The following is a 22,112-nucleotide window of genomic DNA, read 5'->3' on the forward strand; positions in this document are numbered from 1 at the left end:
AAATGCACAACTGTAATTGTCATGCTCCAGTCTTCCTATGCCGCACAAGTTCGAGAGCAGGGTATTATCTAGGAACTGCTGAGGGAAACCTTAAGACCAAAAGTACTGCTATCAGAAAGAGGGGGAAAAGCACAGTACAGTCACTGGGTTTATGAAATACAGTCCAGTACATTTGTTCCTACCTATAGGCCCACTTCACAGTTCACATTGGTCAGGCAGTGAAAGCATTTGTCATGTCTTAATCTACCTCAGCTTTCTCCTGAACACCTGGAAAAGCAGGCTTTTGTTTTCCTTTTGAAAAGGCCTTATATCCAAGCACATTGCAGGACCTTTGGAAAGTTGCTTAGTCTGTGGCAAAACAGGAACAGAACTCAGGCTGTCTGACACCTCAACTTACGTACTATTCAGAAGCCCTTCAGTTAAATCAGTCTTGTTACATTTATGACATTGTGCCAAGTGGGAAGGCAGCACTGTCCTGAGAACAAGACAACAAGCGAGTACTTGACAAGCCCAAGTTATATTCTTACCTATACTACTGACTTCTCAAGGCACAGCCAGGCATCAGCAGCATGTATTGGCCCAAAACTCAAGTTACTCACCGGCTGGACTAAGACATTGTTTTTCCCATACAAAAGGTGTGTTCGGGAATTCTGGTGCAAAGACTCCACGTACTCTCTTGCTGAGGCAGCAAAGCGATCTTCTGACGTGCTTCCGCTTGAATGTCGTTTCCGGATCTAGCACACACACAAACACAATGAAGGTAGATCAGGCAGGACAGGAATGACTGTACTGGCAGGCCAATAAAACAGAAACAGTTCCATTTAGACCAATCTCTGTGGAGTAGAACTTCTGCAGCCAGAATACCTTGCAGAGAAATGACCTGCACTCTTACTCACCCCTGACGAAGGCAACTTGTGAACTAGCTGGTCAGATCACAAGTGTCAAAAGCCACAGAATTTAGTCCTGAATCTCAAACTTTTTTACATACAGATAAAGAGGACATTTGGGTCCATCTTTCTGTGATAAAGGCTTCATTACAGAAGAGAAAAGAAAGGTTGTTCTAGATTCAAGATCTCTCCCTCCTGGGGTTCTTTTTATTATTGATCCATGCCTTAACTCAGAAATAGCTACACAGTAAATACCTACTCCCAGGGCTGGGCGCTTTGAAGGAGAGTCTTGACGGCCATGTACTCCATGAATCCGGTGTCGTTGAACAAGCTCATCTGCTGAAGGGTCTGTCCAATAGTGATCTGCTGTTTTTAGCTTGGTGTACTCCAGAGCACAGGGTCCAACTAAGAAAACAGCCCAAGAGAGAAAACTTCTGAGTCACTTCAAAAACATATTTAGTCTTACCCTGCTGGCCAAGTACTGAATATCAATGATCACTTAATGATCCTACAGCATCAACGCATAATATAGACAATAAATATACAATAACATATCAGGTCCTATTATCTAAGGCTGTATAACAACATTTCTGTAGGACACGTTCCTGTCATAGCAGCATTAGTAGTTACCATCTGCTAGCAAGCATCTAGTAAAAAGCTATTCCCATTCTGTTCTCTGATCCAGCTAATAATTAACAATAAAAACAGATGAGCAGTCTCTACTGGTCTCATAAGCAACAAAACAACATCTTCTACGCTGCTCTGTTATGAATAGTTAAACTACATGGTAGAGATAAAGATCACCTTTTGCAACACTATCATAATACAAAATGTTTTAAGAAACAATTTATTTTCTTCAGCATAAGAAGAAACAACTTTGCAAGAACTCACCTAGAAGAGAAGCCAGTATTGGGCCACAAACGGGATCTGCCAGTAAAGCTTCTTTTTCGTAATATTTACTAGGAATAAAAGGCCAGAGCCCAGTTAAAAACACCGGTTGTTATTTTTAAAAGCTTTTATGCCTCCTAGTAGCATGAGTCTATTGACTTTAAAAATATCACATTACTGTTTACCAGAAAGTATGCCAAAGGAAGCAGAAGAGATAAGGGAAGAGAAGCTAGCCAGGCTGCTATTAACCTGACAATTCCTTCAGCATTTGTTGTGGCCACCCAGTAGTCCAGTGGGAGTCGACTGTGTATGCGGGGGAAGTGTGACTACTGAAGTCACATTCCCAGTCAGACTTCTTACTTAATAGAAACTGAGGCCAAACACTCATTTCAAAAGCAAATTCAGACAATTAAATTACTTATATAAAAGGGAAGATTAAAGACTTTAGGGTTCCAAGTTTTACCAAGGCTGAAAATGGGATCTAGGCTGTACATCCGTAGTGCTGTGCATGTGCTGAAGCAGAACACATTTTCAAAGCTTTGGTTTAGTTATATTCTAACACAAAAATTCCAGCAAAAGAATTTTGCCATGATTATTAAATACACCCTTTCACACAATGGGCCAATAAGAAAACTGTCATGTAAACAGACAGGACCAAAGGGATCCAAACCACATGTATTTCCTGAATCTGACAGGCAGAGGAAAAGCAGTTGCTAGGATTACCTAGAAATCACTGATGTGTGCATCTCCACCAAAAATTCTAATGCAGCTTGACTGGCTCATCTACTCATCTCATAAAGAAGAAACATTGTGTTGGGTTTGCAGGTAAAGAAGGCTTTTACAACGTGGTATGTCCTAAACTACTTTTAAAGATCATTAAAACATATCATAAGAAAGCTCCGGAGAAATTAATTTAGTCTAATTTGGACATTTGCTATAGAATTAGATCATTTCTTAAACTGTATCAATAACATTGACCAGATCTCCATGAAGCATAAAAGGAGCCTAGAACAGCCAGTTCAATAAAACTACACTCCAGACTTCTATATTTAGCAAGATGACCACCACCCCTACTTTGGATCCATATTCTGCCCTTGATCAGCTGTGTAATCTCAGGCAAGTCACTTCCTCTCAGATGCTCATTCTGCCTCATCTATTTTTGAACTGAGTTCTTGAGAGGCAGGAGCTTGCCTTTTGCTAAATGTGTTTACCCAGTATATTTGATTTGGGGCTTTGGGCACTAATGCAATATGGAGACAAACAATAACACTCTGAGCAATTTTGTCAGTTTTCCACGGAGACCAAGAGATCCACACATTCTTAAACATCTCTTCCATCTGTGAGGAATAATCTTGAAACACTGTAAAGAACAATGAACTACTACAAATAGCAGCTCTCTCAATGACCCCAAAGTCTTCCCATCACAGCAGGCAAAGCTGACTTATAAAAATCACATAGCCAAAAAATCAAAACACTCAAATTTCTTGAACTGTCACTATCCTCTGCTGTCTCTTCCACTAGGTGGGGCTCAAACTCTAAAGCACCTTCCCTTCCTCAAGAACAGAAGAACTGAAGGACTTCAACACGGAGCATTTGAGCAGTAATGTCACTAAAATGCATGAGAACAAGCCTTCTGAACAGGTCAATTTTATTCACTAAGTCAGGTTCTCAAAACCACACACCGGCAATAAGGGCCTGATCCTAACTCATTTGAATGGATGGAGAAGGCAGTATGGTGAACATCTACAATACACAGTTAACGGAACAACTGATATGGAACTCTCCTGACATGTCTCCAGGTGAATTATGTGGGGACAAAAATTAAGAAGCCCTTGTATCCACGTATCAGCAGACATACTGATACACTGGACTAAAATGCTTTCATTAACTGTGTCTCTGGGACACAGCCAAACCCCCCACCACCTTCCATCCCCTTGCTTTCTCCTGCAAGCAGCTCTTAAAACAAACTGGCACTTAGATATCCCAGAGCAACAGTTATGTTTGAACAGCACAAAGACCTTTCTTCCATTCTCTTTCTTTTTAGTGGCAAGATAGATCATGAAAATAAAGCTGTTGACAAAGAAAACAGTAATGCAAACTTGGAAAATACTGTGAAAATAAGTTCCTCTGTGCTAGCTCTCTTCCTTGTTCCAACGCATAGGCTCTGGAAGCCAAGACTGTGTCCCCCCAGTGCATAATTATGAGAGCACCACTGTGAACAAACTGCAGTGGCAGTGGGTACAGACATACCTTTCTGGGACCACATCAAGCTTTAGGGTTCCTACCTTTCTCTTCTTATGGGTAATTGGCCCCAGTGTGCCCCATAATTCTTCTTTATCAGTTATGGGCGGGTAGGAAGAGTAAGAGTTAAGAACCACCTCTTAGGAAACAAAGCTAATGCTGGACAGTAGGAAGCAATGACAGAATAGAGGACTTGTCTTTTCCTCTTAAAGAGTCCCTGTGGATTACATCCATAAAGCATGGAGGGTCTTCTCCACTTTTGCAAGGAAAGATTCACTTTACACAAAGTTTGGCTTTTCTAAAAAGGAAATATGATTCAAAGAACCTGTTTTCACAGCCCTAAGGATCTATGTCATTAACTCCTCCTGTTCTAAACTCATTTCCCCTTCTTTCACCTACAAAGGGCATTTTCCTCCGTGACATGCTGAAGCTTGAAAGGATTATTTTCAAGCAATGTAAGTGAATTAAGCACTCCTGGCCTATTAGAAGACATTTCTATTCTGTTAAGATCTAGGTCCCATTAGAATGTAGGCACCTAATATACTTCAAGTTAGTTTTTTAGCTGATTTCTGGAAAGCTGTATGGCTGTTAGCATTTTTTTTGTAGGTCTGAAACACTGACAATGTTTCAAAACAAAAGTACATTTTTTTTCTAAATGCCTGTGCAACTGCTTTTCCTCTTACCAGAACTCCGCACCACAGAAGTCTGAGGAAGACTTTTGATGAAATTCCTTGTTACAGATAGCTGAACACATCAGTCAAACATCCCTGTGCTTCTGATTCCTTCCTTACCTGCAGTTATCGACAATATACTGCACAATCTTGTCGAGCACTTTCTCAATCAACGCTGTCCGAACCCATATGTGTTTGATGGCCTGAGGTGTCAGGACAGGGGTTTTGCCTGTGGTTGATCCCTGCCTCTTGAGGGGTTCCTGCCCATTTGGCTGATTTTTCCTGAAAAAGAAGATGAAGTAAAAGTAGTCAGAATTCAGACTCTTTTTCTCAAAGGAAGGCCTCCAGTGAAAGACTGCGTGGAGAGGTGTTGGAATCCACAGCACGTATCTGACAAATGTGTATCTGTACACTAGCTGTCTACGTTACTACCTTACAACTACAATGAGTTAGTACTCACTACCACTGGGGTGTGGAGTTTTAGTCAGTCCATCATCAGGAGTTTTCTGAAAATCAAGGCTCTAATGATTTAAATGCCTCAGTTCCGAGTTATGAATAGGAGAAGTCTGTAAAGATTATCTAATTCACAGAGACATGCTAAACAAGCTCTAAAAAAAGCCCCCAGCAGGCCTGTATTGGGTATCTTGGGCTAGGCAGTCACCTGCCAAAAAAACCTTTTCTGCTTCTGGAGCTTTACAAAAAACCCAACATTTGAACTCCTCCCAAACTCCCACATACTAGGCTGAAACGAATAGGCTGTAAATCTGTTGCAGACCATATATGCCAAAAGAACGAAAAAACAACAAAATGCAAAATGCAGCAGAATGTAAGTAGCACCTGAGGAACAGAGGTTTGCTTCTTAACAAACAAAGCTTCACAGTTAGTTGGGAGAGCCACAGGAAGGATAGTAAAAAGACTCGTTTCCCAGCTTTGTCTGGTGCCTTCACGCTGAAGCTAGCCATGAGCCCAGGGAGGCACACAGCTGTTTCAGCACCAGGTATTCCCACCGAGACCAGAAGCATGGAGTAGGATTTGAGAGAACACAGGCAGAGCTTTGCCATGCCATCATCAGGCAATCCTTGCACACAGGCCCATCTTTTCGTTCTCTCTGTAAAACACCATATATAGCTACAGCACAGTCTGTGCTAGCGCCTTGGCAGTGAGATCCTATCTGCTACCACCTACAGAATGCCAACAAGACAACCAAGAGATAAGTGACATCGAACTGAGAAACTAGGACTATAGCAAATGAGCATCCAAAGCCAGCTGGGAGCTTGCTTACAGCCAAGACCCCCTGCTTGTTCCTACAGCATAAGCCAGCACAGCAACAGGTCCACCTCAGAAATGAGGAGCTTAATGCTGCCTTTTAGTGGCAGGATGGCGAGCTGGTTATACAAAGCAGAATCACTTCCCGAGTGCAGCTGTAAACAAGAATGTGGGGGCTGCTCAGCACGGTGGTCTCTGAACCATGTGGGAAGTTGTCATTCCTCTCTGTGGAGTTATCTGCTGCCCAGAAAATCTACTTGACCCCAGTCCAATGAGGAATAGTGGCACGCTGTGTGCCAGGCACACTGTGGGAAGGTGTTTTGCTGCATGAACAGGATGGTATTTTTCTGTGTAGATCCCAGTACACCATGCTTCCTGCCATGCCACTGCATAGCTTCACGTGGTTGGAGCTGCAATTTGCATTGTGCCAAGGAGCAGTTTTGTGCCTTCTCAGCACAACACACGTGCCCTTTACCCATGCTGGGTGTCCCGCCACAGTGAGCATCCACTGAGTACTTGTGTCCAAAATACATTTTCATTCTGATAACAGTGCTCCCTCCATTTCTCCAGTGGCACTCACAAATTATCACTTGTCACCGTTGAGATAATTAATGGCCTGTACAGGTTTGGAACCAGAGACTGATTTTGAAGCTGGACATGCTGCCTAGGACTTTCAGTTTCTAAAAGGTGATCCACAAAAAGGAAAACAGGTTTGTTCTCTCCATTTCTTTCCTGCTGCCTAGCAAAGTAGCTGAAACTTGAATTTGTGTTGCCTTCCTCCCTCCCTGCTAGCTTTGCCTGCAGAACAAGTTATGCAAGACGACGACACTGCTCCATGTTGAACACCTAACATACAGAATTGTGCATTGTGACTTGTTGCTGCAAGGTGGTACCAGCCACACAGAGTCTCCTGTGACAGCACTGGTGGGGCACTGCCCCAAATCCGCTCTCCCTAAAATACATACTGCAACTAAGCCACATGTCCATAGCCTAGCTGGTAGTGAAGCTGTGCCTCTGCCACAGCATGGGATGACATCCTGTGATGGGTCCACATTCCTGCATCGGGTAATACGATGCAGTTGCAGGAGAAAGGTGAACTCTAAAGCTGAGCACTGGGAGAGCTTCCTACTTCTGCACAGTACTGCAGGTTTGCCTTGGGTCTCCATACGCTGTATAGGGCTGACAGGGGAAGAATAATCCTCTTAATCCCTTTCCCAGAAAATTTTCCCCTTAAAATAGCAGAAAAAAAGGGTTCATTTTTGTCCTAAAGAGGAGAGAAACCCTTACGTCTTCAACAATCTGCAACAGAAAATCCACGTTCTCAAATTATCCTGTTCTTTGACAGCACTCAGGTCCCCTTTCAGGAAAGTGTTTGATGACAGAGTAAAGTATGTTAGTTCGGTGCTGTTTTGAGTGAGATCTGTAATTCCTCTCTGCATTTACACAGTGCCTAGTCCTCCATTAGGCCATGACAACACCTCTACAAGGCAAGACACATGCAGTCACAGTCACAGGTCAAGAAATAGACGACACCACTGACATCAGAGGAATTCAAATGTGCTTAATTTCATCCTAAACAAGGTCCTTCTTAAGCCTCAGGAGCAATTACACTGCTACAACATTCTGTCTCATCTCATATGTTCAACGAAGCAAGTCCACCCCCTGCAGTATTTCCTAATAGAATCTCTCTGCTGTGCGTATTTTCTACAGGACTTAAAACTTGTGGTTGTTAAATAGCTGAAAAACACACAAAATTTCTCCAAGAGAAACCACAGAATTTAAGTTCATTTGCTCCTTCCTGTTAGAAGACACAGCCAAAGGTCTCTGGTGGTTAGAGCAGGGCTCATGTGGGCTCTTAACTGAGGAGAAAGGCTGGTGAATTTTCAGTAGAAAACATCCTTCTTCCCAACATTTAAAACACTAAAATTAATAAAATCTCAGTCTATATCAGTAGGCACACAATTAAAAATTATACGAAAAATAGGTACATACCTGTTTAAAAACTACATAACAAGAAGCTACATATTAAGTCTGATAATTAGAAGTCTAATAATGATAAATGCCAGAAAATTACACAGGAATCTAAGTATAAGTGATAATTTAAACAATATTAAGACTTCAAAGCAACACAATTCACAAAGCAAGTTGATCAAGAGGCTAAAAGCTCCTACAATGGACAAAGAGCTCTTAAGGTTCAGCAGCACCACTGCACTACTGCTATGAACGAGAAAAAATACTCCTGTCCTGAGTTTACAAGACGAGACACTCATCCCACAGGCTCACACACTGTGATTCAGTCAGCAGAACCACATGGAAAATTTTAATTGTACCACTCACCACTAGCAAGAAGTTTAGACTTTCAGCAGACTCAGATGCTTGACTCCAGCACAAATTCAGTTGTGTTCAAGTTCAGTGTGTACTTAATTTCTTTCCTATAATCAGTCTCTCACTGCTGACCACCTCTTCTTTAGTTCGTCCTTCCTCCTATCATTCTTTGCCTCCACTGACTTAACTATTTCTACCATAATACCCACAAATCTTCTGTTACTGGTTTGGCAACAAGCACACCAGAACAGATTTTCCAGTAAATCTGTTCTTCAGTTCCTCTTGCCACCCACATCCCTTCCCACCAACAGTCCAAACTGGTCCACTGTACCCTGACTATGAGCACTCTCTAAAATCACCAGTTATTATTCACTTCTGTTGTTTTGTGTGGGCTGGACGTGCTGATCCACTACACTGAGAAGCCAAATGGAACAGCAAAGACCTAATTCCCAACCTCTGTTCCTTTGCTAGCCATCAGCTTGATCTAACAAAAACATATGCCTTACGGTTGTGGACACTAAAGAGACAAAGCTTTAACAAACATGGCCAAGATAGACCCCTTTGCATTTACCAAGCAGTCTCTGTATCCTCTCCATGCTGCACACACATCATATGAATTCTGCTGATAAAATGACCTCAGCCTCACCTGCTTTCTACCTGCTGCTGCAGCTCCTGCACTTCCTTGCATATGTCTCCAGCTACTGCATACGTCTTGCCAACTTTGGTGAACAGGGCAGCCACCTTGTCAGTCCGTAGGAAGCCAGCAGCCCTGCGCTTCAGCATGTGCAGGAGACAGGCTTCCACAACACCTGCAAGAAGGGGAAGGAGATAAAGTTTGGGTACTGCTGTCCTTCAAGTCTTTCGTGAATGCCATCTGCTAACACCCACTGATCAGGTTTGGAGTTAAGAGAACAGACTGGGGAGGGGAGAAGAGACAGACAGAAAGGCAGACTAGATCTCAAGATCAGATGATGCAAGCACGTATGTCATCTGCAACAAAAAACACTTTGTAAGTTACAGATAAAGTCAGCACATAAATGAACGAAAGGACTGAAACACCTCCCAGTATTTTCCCCCATTTTACGCATGTCACTGTGAAAAAATTCCCAGTTCTACTGAAATTTAGGCCAAAGGCAAAGCTTCTTCTCAACTACTCATGGCACAAGCAGGTCCCCCAACTCAAGATATAACGAGCTAGAAATCTGCTTTCACCAATGATCTGTTTCGAGCAGAGGCTCCTATTTATCTTTCTGAGTTGCTGTATCCATTTCTCCCACTTGTACTTCTCCACGTGGCCTGGTGTTTGCAATGAAAAGAACTAACTGGAGATCATACTTCCCTGTTACTTGTTACTCATTTTTAAAATCATGTTGTAGGAATTGTAGCAGTGGCCTGCAAAGAATGATACTGGCAAGAAGGCACCTCATGTAAGTTATATGGAGATAGGGTTCAAACCTGAACTGATCTCTGAATGCAGAATGTGAGAAATTGCTGTATTTAACCAACTACTGGCATGCAGCTGATTGCTGTGTATCACTTATTCTGTGTAGTGACCATAGAGCCCTCATTACCACAGGATCTTGATTAGCAAAAGTAGGGTAGACTAAATAAAGCTTTTATTTCTTATTATTAAAATACTAACTCTTCATGTCCCAAATGGAAGTGCGATACTTTCATTATGCCACCTCTTACTGGAAATAGATATGAAAATAATAAAAAAAGTCTACCAAACCCCCCCCCTCAACTCCCTTATGTATTTCATTCTCCTCTGGCAAAGGGAAGACTACAAAAAAGCATGACACACATGCAAACACTACTGTCCCATTGGTTAACATGATTGGGAAGGAACTCAGACGCAATGAAACTACGATATACATGGAAACTTACAGGACAGACAAGGCTATGTATCAGGAAAGTCGAAGCCACTTTTATTACGTGTTTCACTCTTTAAAATGGCATATTCAAGACAAAACCACAAACTGCTCCTAGAGTACTGCTGCCTGCAGATCTCGCATTACATGGTGACTAAAACAAAACTTAGAGAAAGGAGGAGGCTGGGTGAGGAGAGATGTACAGGAGTCAAAGCCAGAGCTACACTTTTTTCAGAGCACATATAAACCCACAAGCATCAGAGTCCAGGTCACAGCTGAGCTGGTTTTTTTTTGGGGGGGGGGGTGGGGGGGTGTTTGTGTAATGTTTTGGTTTAATATTCCTGAACTCTGAAACAAGTCTCAACTTGTTCTCATTGAACTTTTGCATTGGCTGGCTGAGAAGAGACACTTGGTTGTTTTACTGTGTTGATAGAAGGGAACATGTATCAAACTGCAGCACGATGGCTGGCTGGAAACAGACTCTGCTGGGAAGTGGTACCATGACGATGCCCTCCACTCACCCAGATTATGGGAAAGACATTTCTTTCTGGGGAAACCACGGGAGATAGGAGACTTCTAACTTCAGCCCACTCAATCCTCCCTCTCTTCCTTCACATTAGGAACAAATGGATTAATAACGGTGAACTTAAACATCAGCACCAGATATGGCAGTTCACTCTCCACTGACAAGTGGTCCACAGCTTGCAGCTGCTTCAGGCTCTCTGCATATTCACACTGTTTTCAGTTACACCCGGTTTGTCACCTCAAGCAGAACTACAAATTGCTAGGCCCATAATGAGCTTTCACCACCACTCAGACTCTCTGATTTGAAATACTTAACACACCTTATTCAAGTTATGTTGTGCGCACCCATGTTCCAGCCTAGAAAATTCTCTAAGTGTCAGGGGCAAGCTTATAGAATAATGACTTGTTCAAGTCTTTGCATCAGTAACCAAAATCTCCAGGGTAAGATGCCCATGTAGCTAGTGACCACGCATCTTGGTGTAGTAGGATGTACAACCTGGAGAAGCAGCAGCCATTGTCTGCAACTCTGACATCACTTGGTTAGGAGCTAGAGAACAAAGTCACAGACCTCAGGAAAAGACAACATCACCTGCGACCAGTATGAAGTTACTCTGCAGTCACAGGTACTGAAGATGAACCAGCTGTTAGGACACTTGCTGGACTAAAATCATAGAGGCTGGTGGAAAACAGATAGGAAACTGAACAATTATGCTAGGGAAGATTAACCCCTCTCAAAGCACTGGAGAGCACTACAAGACCAAAAAGTCATAAAACCTGGTAAGATAGGCTTACCTTCCAACAGAGCCTATCATCTAGCTTTGGACAGAAAGATTAAAAGGCTTATGAACCAAGAAGAAAATGTAATAAATACTCCTACAGCCTGCGAGGGAATAGAGATGCAGCCAGACCTACAACTACAACAGATCCGCCTGTGAGGTTCATTTTGCAAACCTTACTATAACATGCTCTGATGGTCACCAGTGAAAGACCGCATTGCATTTCTGCCTTGCGAGACTGTGTACCAGAAATGTAACCAGAGCTCATTTAAATTGCTGCGGGTAAAAGAAACAAGATAAATACAAATAAAAAACAAAATAAAAAACAATCCTTCCCTGTCTATCAGCTTTTAAATTGAGACTGCAAATGACTCATCCAGTCAACACTGTCCATAAAAAGGTATGAAGAAGAACAGACCGATTAATTCATAGGGAGGGAAAAAACCCCAACTTTATCTGCAAGGTGTGTGCTCAATGACACCCACGCAGGCAGCCAGCCCTTACAAGAGGGTGTGAGTTCAGCATCTCAGCGATGCTCTCCTGTGTTTAATGACAGCAGGCAGTCCTGTGGTAAATTGCAGTTAGAACTGCCACATTAAATTTTCGTTATGAGTAACAAATGGTACTCCATCTGGCTCTGATACACACTGCATCTCTCCCAAGATTCGGCAGCATTTTGTAGCGCTTTAAGCCCGATATTGTCAGGTGCTGAGCATTTGCCAAAGACTGCCCCTCCTTACTGTACTTAATGGCCTTCAAATTCCGTAATACCTGAAAGCTTGAGTCTGAAAAAGACCTATCCTCAGTGCTCAGTCCCTGAAAACTAACCTGAATCCCAGGCAAGACTGAACAGCACACAGAAACACCTCCTGCATTTAGCTAGCCTAGAAGCTATGGCAGTCAGGGGATCACAGGATGAGTGAAGAGTGTTAACAAAAACGTCACTGTCATCTCCAGCACTGCTACCCTACTTCTTTGTTTTGCAAGACTGAAGAACAACCTGCTAAATGAACAAAAAAGTTAAAAGAAGCATTATGAGGTATTAATACAACTTCACATTTTGTGTCTTACCACACTGGAAAAAGAAAACTCTAATTGGCTTCCTGCTATCACTCACTACACAAATTAACCTAATGTGTGTTCAGAAAGCACAACCATTTGCTCTGAGAATGCAGAAAACAGCACTATAAAAATAAATTGGAAATGCGCTGTGGGATAACCATGCCACTATTTTGCTTTCAACTGTGAAGCAGATATGTTTTTAAGCTAAGTAACATTGGATAAAATCTGACAGAAGATAAAATTTACATGGAAAGACCTAATTTCCCTATGAGACAGCCAGTGGAATTAAATACTGATGGCCTGGGGATTTGGGATTGTTAATTTTTAACAGTTTTTATCAAGATACAACTAACCTGAGTTAGCAAAGCCAAGTCCTCTAATTGTATACCCTGAATTAATTCTCTGTAAAATAGAGAAGTCCATGTTCTCTCTTCTCCTCCTTCCTAGTCCTAAATTTATTCAGACTGCAAATTCTTCAGAATAAATTTGACATATTCCCTTATTGCACAAATGAGAACCACCACAACCAAAACTCCAATTTAAACTTAAAATTAAACAAGAAACATGTACTATCTTAACAGTACCTCTTCAAGCTGCCTAATCTGAAACATGTCATGTAAAAGCCGTTGGCAAGCATGCCAACGGCCAGGATCATGATGCACTGTGCTGTGACCAGCTTCTTCCAGCACTCAAACAACAGGGACAATTCAAGTAAATACAGAAAACCCTACACATAGCCATTCTCCAATAAATGTATCTTGGGAGACTGGCAAGCCCTGTGAAAAGCCTTACAGCTGGTATAAATGAAATAGCACATCTCATGTTCTTACTGATAATGAAGGACTTGTTTTTTTCTGTTGTTGCTAGGTTGTTTTTGGGGTTTTTTTGTTTTTTTGGTTTTTTTTTTAGTAAATAAGAACATTCAAGCTTTCACACTATTCAGCTGATGTCTTCAGCATGAACGCTCATGCTATGCAAATCCTCACCCTCTTCTGTTTCCAGGGCAAATGGACAAAGTTGCTACTGTGTTAGAAAAAAGAAATACTGGCCTGTCCATGTTATTTCCATGTCACTGTAACCCAAATAAAGCTATAAAGCTTAACAGAGAGGTACAACAAGGTATTCTAACACTTTTACACCCACTATCTCTCTGAAAAAAAAATTAGTGTGATTCACTTTTCTTTGTGATCCCTCATTTAATTGCTTATTATGTTCCAGTTTCACTTTAAACAACACTGGCAAACTGCTTTCAGATTGATAAAAAGAGTATCCTAAATTTTAAAAACCTGTTTATTACCCTCTGTGTTAGACTAAGGTCCTGTTGCATCAAGCACACATACTGAGAGACAGCAAAACATAGATGATGAAAAATCTGAAGAAAGTATGTATGAATTTATTCCACTTTTTTCAGCAAGAGAACAGCATTCTTGAACACTTCAAAGACTTGTATCAGGAACTAAAGATCAAGGCACTTATCAGCATTTTATCTGAAAGTAGATTTATCTGGAAACAGAAGAAAGATTATTCAACCTTGCCCCCTTGCGAGATGGACAGTAAGTCACTGTGTTTCTTCTCTCCAAAATATCCCCAAGAAACAACCACCAATAACCCCTCCACAATTAAGGCTTTGTTGCAGATGGTCCTGGCCTATACCAGAACAGCTGGCGTAGCATTTCTTACTGCCGTTTGCAAAGAGGGTCCTGCTCAGGCCGAACCCAGAGGAGTCCTAGCCCAGGAGGAGCAAACCCCAGACTGACGGAGATACTGTATGGCAACAACGGAACAGTGCCAATGGCCTAAGCTTCTGCAGACTCCTGCTCCCTTAGGACATGTGCTTGACCACATCAGACAAGGCTACCGAGCAGCAAGCCTGATGCTTGCTTCCCACGCTGGTGTACTTCCCAACCAGAACTACTGCCTCAAAAGACAACCACCCCCTTGCTTTTCCATCCATATTATGCACAAAAGCCTAAGCATGGCACCATTCCCTGAACAGAGGACCACGACACACACGGGCACATCCCTACTTGACTCCTCTCAGCAATCAATCAGCTTATACCAGGAAACATCCGCTGCAATCAAAGGACATCTGCAGGTGGCAAAGGCAATGCCTGTGGTCTTACTCAAGTGGAAGCCCAGTGCTGATGACATCTCTGCAAGCAAGGCTGTTTCTACTCAAAGGAAGAGGGAGCATCTGTGCACCTAACACAGAAGCAGCAGCGGGGGCGAGCGCTGTTTATTTGCCCATGGGGTTTTGTAAGGCCAGGTAGAGCAGCATGGGAAGAACAAGGAGTGATGACAGCACGGGGATGTTCTTCACATCACAGTCATAGATCCTGTCTAGCAACCATCACAACAACTGTTAACCCAGCTACTGTTCTGCTCTGTCTTCCAATTAGAAATAAGGAAAATGAAAAAAGAAAAGCAGCTTTCCAGATGCCTGAAGCAATGCAGCAGTAATTGGTTCCAAATCTTAAATGAAGCAACCTGCCTTTAAAAATAACTGCAAAGAAGTGCATTGCTGTTGCTTAGGAAACAGGCTCTCTTCCCACCTTCACTCGTTTTTTTTCTTTTCTTTAAAACAATAAAATATTAATGAAACAAATTCAGTGAAAAGCACAGCAGGCACAGCTTTAATTATTAATAAACATTGCAGCTGCCATGGAGGGCAATTTCCACAGCGACTGTCCCTAAAGCCCCTATATTTAATTACTCCATCGTGACATTTCTCATCACAAGGACCTGGCGTAACACCGGTCTCCAACTGACTGTAATACACATGTAGTGGTTATTTGGAAGGGGAGAGACACTGAAATTAGTTGTTGGATTGCCTCAGAACATCTATTCCATGGGATGAGAGATTAACGCACCATGTTCAGTGCTATCTGTAAGGCACCCTTAGATCTGCGTTCAGGTTACAGTTCCAGCCTCTGCGACATTCAAGTCACTTCATTCTCCTCAGCTTCACCCACAGATATGCTAACAGTACTGTGTCTCCAGCTTTTCCCTCTGTGCTCCTTTATACAAGCCAATTATTCCGGAACAGCTAACTGATTGCATTCACATCTGACCTAACCTGAATTAGCTTTCAAATACACAGCAGCTTTTATCCAGTTAAACTACAAAACATTTGAGAAGGGCAGCACATCTTGCAACACAGATGCCCTCCTATTCCAACCCAGGGGATCATATACGGTCACCTCTGCAGCGTATGACAGCAGGAAGGCACCCCTGCGATGCAGCAAGTGGCACAGAAGCTTCACAGCACATTAGTTAAAGAGGTCAGCTGCCTGGAGAAGTCAAGGTCTTTTTATTTATGGTGTGTCCAAAGGCAGACACCGATCTCATTGCACCTTGTCAACATCACCCACAATCACACTATCCTGCACATGCACACACAGCCAAGCTCCATCAAAAAGGAAATGTCACCATCCTGAACAAACCTGCGGAAAAATCATCTCAAGCTGCTGAATCTTTTAAAAGACACGAGAGGACCTTCACAGTGGTGCTCAAAATGCCTCTACAGAGAGAAAATACAAGGTATCTGAGGATATCTCCTTAGCTCCACCTACCTTTTCTCTTGTTGTTTCTCTTCTGTTTTAAACCAACCACAAAAATTAGATTTCTGTTTGCTAAGCACTGGATTGAAGCAGTAAAAGTACACTTTACACAGTGAAATAAAGCAGTACCGACAAACTCTTCTGCCTGAAAACCTCTACATCTCCCCAGGAAAGTCTCTCCTTTTGTGGGCAGGAAGGCCTCCAAAAGCTCACTGCCTTCCAGTTAGGCTGCTTATGCTTCTTGCATTCTGGTAATCTGCAAGGCAATCAGCATTGTTTCTTGGCCAGCTCTTGGATTTAAATCAATTTTCTATGGTAGGCTCTTGGCATTCATCTTGTAGGCTTGTGGGAATAGGTGAAAACAAACTGAACTCATTCATCTACCCTGAATACAATATACGCACCCTCCTATTGTTCTGCCAGACAGCATCAGAAATGACAAGAAATTTTAACTGAATACACAAATGGGTATGGTATGCACAAACACTCCCCTTCCCCATTTCCATAGTGCATCAGCATGTATATTCCATCCGTTGAAAACAGAGATTGTGTATTACAACCACACTCAGACACACGTGCATAAAACCCAACCAGCACACAACGGAAACAACATCAAGATTACATGGTAGAGCTAAGGGGTGGGAAAAAATAATCTTGACAGAGAACTACCTTGGGGGAGAAGAGCTGGATGGAGGGTTAGGTAAACCGAGTTTTTGCAAACCCACTTTTCTATATTTTTGAGAAACCAAAAATAGGTAATCCCCCTGGAGTTGCAAACCGCAGAATGCAGAGCTCAGATTGCTGCCTAAAAAGGTAGCACACAAAATGTTTTAGGGGTTATAGTTAGAAGAACTACTGGGTTAGGAAAATGAAGTAATTTGCCTGTTTTAAAGAAAATTACCTGATTTTCCTTTTTCGGAATGTGACACTGTAAAAAGACATAAGAATCAATTAAGATTTAGCTGTTTCTGGAGGAACTGATAACAGCAGAAAGACATCAAGAGGTAGCTTTGTGTACAAAGAGGTAGTTTGTACACACATACACATGCTTTCATTTATATGTATGCACGCACATGGGTAAATAATCACTGTAAGCTTCCTGAGCATAGCACAATGCGATCCTGAGCCTGCCTACTGTCACTATCTATACTTACAATGATAAATATATACAAAAACTAGCTACAGAAAGACACAGATATTCATTATGTATAGATTGGAAGAGCAGCGCTGCACTTGGAATAAATCAACACAACTCAGGTAACTCCCTTGTATGGTTCAGCTGACAGCAGCCACCTAAAAATTCATTAACTCCAGCCAGTTTTGAGGAACAAGCCCTGCAGTATCCACAGCTGAATTTAATTAAGCGCAGATATGTTATTGATTTACAGTCCAAATAATCACGGTCCCCAACAAGCTTTGGAAATGTCACTTTTTTATGACTTCAACAAGGCTGCTTCTTGCAGGGTCAGGTGAACAAGTTCAGTGTTCTCCTTTCTTGCCTTTATGAGTATCTTGACATGACTTAATGGAGTGTGAAATAAGAGAGCTCTAGGGGTGGGGCTGGAAGGGTGGTAAGCAGAGAAAAGACAGCCTGTGGAAGGACTGTTTATGGGGTTTATTTAGCAGTTGAGATTTTCCTTAGACAGGAAGAAATACCGGAGTTAAACACCTTGTTTTCATGGAAACTGTGCACAGGGAATTGAATTCATGAGGCTGAAGAAAATAAGAACAAGTGAAAAGAGGATGATAAAGAAGCAATCAGATGATCACGATCTCTAGCTGCTGTTGCATTACCTAGCTAATCACAGACCTGCCCAGTTTTGAAACCCATTTTATTACGAAGTTATAGCATGCTATGTCACTGAGAAATGCATACTGAGCAGATGAGATACCCAGCTGTACCTGCATACTAGCTAAGGAGCAAATGACTGCAGAGAAGATGCCAAGTTTGCTCCTTTGTTCAAAGGGTCTCCTTTGCATTTGTCCAAATGCACTGCTGTGTGCATTTTACGGAATAGAGGAAAAACTGAGTATCAAGCATGTGTTTTAAGTCTCAATCCCCATCTGACATCCTTCTTCAAATGCCAAGGATCATAGACTCTCCAGATATAGGAGATATATAATGCAATAAGGGGACTTCATATGCAAATAAGGGACTTCATTTGGCAAATCCAACTACACTTATGGGACACCAGACAAGGATAATAAGGAGAACTGTCCTGCAGCTGAGCTCTCACTCCTACCTGCCTCACCTGATCTTCAACACATCATTCATCAAATCCAAGCACGTAACAACCACTGCAACCGAGATGGAAGGATTCCCTCACCTATCAGAATAAAAAGCAGTAAAAAAAAAAAGCATTAATTTTGAACTTCTAGCTTCCTCTGACCTCTGTTGCTGTGGTTTAAATATCATAGTATGAATGATATAAAGATGTCTGTAATCACTTCTCAATTTTCAGGGTTGTGTGCACAAACCTCCACAATGAAAGAGTTTATATGTCACTGAGATAGAGGAAGTACCCTTCGTACAAAGGAACAAATTGCTTCATAGAAGACGAGGAAGCAGAAGTATAAAAGTAAAGTCCAATTAAATATTTTCTTTATAATCACAACTTCAAGCTAATGCTTTGGCACTTAAGTACAAGTCATGCTTTACAACAAAGCATCCCTTAATAGCTACACACATTCAAGTTATCCATGCTGATGCGTTTCTCCCATTGCTGATATATTCAGTACTTTCCTTTAGCATATACCCATTTCTCATTTCACCACAAGGCTGTGGACATGTGAAGCTTGCAGCTTCACTACAAGTCTGGTATATTTATTACACGTTCTTATTTACAGCAGCCATGGTTATGTTAGAACATCAGCACTGCTAAGAGACTGGTACCTTAGGGAGTTAAAAGGCACTGTGTTTCTGCTGTAACTGTTACTCTGACTGTCAGCTGAGAAGTCAATACGCCCAATGTTAAATCAACTGGGAGGGCAAACTATTTTCATATATAATTTCATTTTTATTTCAAGCTGCAAAATAAAGACCTTTAAAGTATCTATTACTTTTACTAGTGTTTGTTAAAGTGCTAATGTAGCAAATCACTTTGAATTCATGCAAAGGAAACTACCCAGGTGATAGGTACTAGAAGAACACCAAGTATTTTTATCTTACAACAGCACAAAGAGACGTTATCTGTGATCAGGAATGCACAGGACCTAGTTCTGTGCAGCTGTCTAGGGGGAGACAGACTCTGCCTGGAAAAGTCCATCAGCAAAATCACACTTGATGACTACCAGAAAAAAAAACTTTTCATTTCATTCTTGGAGATTTCATGTGAAAGGAGATTCACTGTTAAAGAAAAGCTGAAAACACGCTATAAAAGAACAATTTAATTTGAAAACTCTGCTTAGAGTTAGCTGGATGTTTTGAATCCGTACCAGGAGAAAGCACCTTTTCGCCCTGGAAGCAAGGTAAAACCAGCAGTTACTGGGAACTGAACATCCAAGCTCTGTGGTTTAATGGTTAAAGTACACCTGGAGTCAAGCTACTTGTGTTTTGCTCTGCCACACAGACAGGACACAGCCATGGCATTTTCCATAAATCCCTGGGGGGAGAAAAAATATCTAAATGGACAATCCTCACTTCTAAAGATAGCTCTGGCTGGGAAACATCAGGGCTGGAAGCTGGTGACTACTGCTCTTTAAAATCTTGACCATTAAGCTTCAAGAATTTCAATAATCTTCAGAAAATGGAAGTGTTTCCATTAAACACTATTAATGGTAAATAAAATTACAGAGGTTCCTCTAAATAATTGAGCATGATCCAATTCAATGGCCCAGGACTAAAGTGTTTAGCAAAGTGCTCTAAAACCCATGAGAGATATTATTTGCCTTCTTAAATTGAAAAAATTGTGCAGTTCAAAAATGGTTTCATTTCACATCAGAGCTAATATTCACTCTCTTCCAGGCTGTGGGGGATTTTTGGGGGGTGGAGGTGGGGTGGCGTTTGGGTTTATTATTATTATTATTATTATTCCTCCATAGCACACAACTCATTACTTTAAAACAGTCATCTTTGGAGCACAATCAAACACCTTTTAAATTTGTGTGAAAAAAATTCTGCCTCTCTCCAATTATGATCACCTCTGGTACTCTCTTTGGGCTAACACATTTATGAAGCAAGGTAGAATCTCTGTAAACTACTTTATAAGCATTATTCATCACTGAAAATGTTCCATTTGTTTTCCAAATAGGAGTACTAAAACAGGGAGGGGCTCATATTTTCTTTACAAGACATGCATTTCCATAGCAGATTAACTAAATTTTTAAAAGTATCAATGCCAAGGGTTAAAAGCCAGAAGAATTTAAATAATAAGCTATCTGGTTGGACAACAGTTATTTACATCTATTTCTATCTAAGTTACATTTCTGTGAGCTAAGGAAAAAAGAAAGAGGAAACTGAATTCTTAATTTCTTGTCCAACCTAGGAGCACTGTGCTATTTAGAGGCCACAAGGGAATCACCTAAAAACTCTAAAGCATAAGGCATCTCTTCCTAATGGGACTGATTTTCAGAGGAACTGAAGGCTGTAACTCCAGCTGAAATTGATGGGAACAGCTTGTTGTGTGGACACTCGGGACACTCCAGAAATGAGTTCCAGAATAGCTCCAAATAAATATCCTGTTCCTTTCATCTGTTACCATTTTGTTGCCATACTTCATATAGGAGGCAGAGAAAGGGCTTCTATCAGGAACTTAATTCTCACCTTAAAACCAAAGAAAGATCAGTTTCCCACACTGCCACCTTCCATGATTTTACAGCAAGTCTGTAAGTATTTGATATTCTTCTGAAAGCTTCACCATCTTGAAGCATGCCACTGGATAAGAATCTCCAGATAAGAAACGTATTTAAGAAATACATTTCTATTCCTCAGTTGATTTTATTTTCCTGTCACAAACTTTAATCCCGTCTTGTAAGTTAGGGCCACAAAGGAAAAGATTTCTGACTCATGATTTTTCATTGCTTGGGGCTGGCAATTGTGACATTTGGTGACTCTGATAATTGCCTGGATTTCAGGTCCTGAACGAGAAAAAACAGAACACAAGCTCCAGCATCATCCAGTCATTGGTTCCTAATTAGATCTTCTCTTTCAAACACAATTAACTTTGTGCAAAATGGGATAACAACTCATCCTAAGACCAGTGAAGAAAACAGTCCCACAACTAACCACATTTTTGTGGTTAACCCTTAAGTATGTTTAGCAACTTAGATTCCTAACCAGCACTACCAGGCAATCCTGCAACCCAGACACACTAACCATCCCTGAAAAACCCCAGATACCTACTCTTGAGGAGTCACCAGCCATATTCATGTTCAAAGGTTTCCTGGTTTTCCACTGCCAGCTTTGACAGAGACTTCCAGGATTTCAGCTGAAGCTATCTGATTGTATTCCTGCACACATTTACAGACCCTGAAACTTAAGATCTAAACTAATTCCAGACCAAGCATGTAGCAGAAAATCCAGCCACACAACTACTTTCCTGTTGTCGACCACCTCCAAAATTAATTGAGCATTCACCTGCTTTAGGAAGCTGTGATGACACCTAATTAAAGCTGGGAGGTAAGTGTTAAATTGTTTCATAGAAAGTCTAATCTTAGTGTTTTACAGATTAACTTCAATCACGTCATAGACTGAATTGGTTCTAAAATGTTAACAGGACCCAAGAACAATTCTGCTTCTCAGAATCTGCCAGTCCTGCTGTGAACACATACTCACTGATACAGAGCTATTCCAAATAACATTTCCCTCTTATTTGCTGAGAAGAAATCATCTTACACTGACAATTATCCAAGCCTAGGTGCCCCAGGGCTAGGTGAAAGGAAACTGTAATGGACGGGTATGGGGCCCCCACATCAGATCTCCTCTTGAGCACAGAAATAAAGCCTAAAGCACAGACGCTTCAAAAGCACTTGTGTGCGATAGCTTTCCTCCACTTTCCTCCCAAGACCAGTAAATGCTGCTGCAGTCCTGATGTATGGAGAC

At 41.6% G+C, this 22,112-nt stretch overlaps 1 protein-coding gene across 6 annotated transcripts in view; it reads right to left on the bottom strand.

Annotated features, from left to right (window-relative positions):
* SGSM2 (small G protein signaling modulator 2) overlaps positions 1-22,112 on the bottom strand; it is a 62,964-nt gene that overhangs the window by 24,734 nt on the left and 16,118 nt on the right. For all 6 annotated transcript variants that reach the window (XM_056348796.1, XM_056348759.1, XM_056348787.1 and 3 more), the window contains exons 3-7: positions 8,925-9,087; positions 4,808-4,969; positions 1,779-1,846; positions 1,147-1,292; positions 600-734 (exon numbers count right to left, since the gene is read on the bottom strand). In XM_056348796.1, the coding sequence (XP_056204771.1) occupies positions 600-734; positions 1,147-1,292; positions 1,779-1,846; positions 4,808-4,969; positions 8,925-9,087 (674 nt within the window). The remainder of the gene's footprint in view (positions 1-599; positions 735-1,146; positions 1,293-1,778; positions 1,847-4,807; positions 4,970-8,924; positions 9,088-22,112) is intronic.

The sequence above is a fragment of the Falco biarmicus genome, chromosome 1 (assembly GCF_023638135.1).
Source record: "Falco biarmicus isolate bFalBia1 chromosome 1, bFalBia1.pri, whole genome shotgun sequence".
NCBI classification, from domain to species: Eukaryota; Metazoa; Chordata; class Aves; order Falconiformes; family Falconidae; genus Falco; species Falco biarmicus.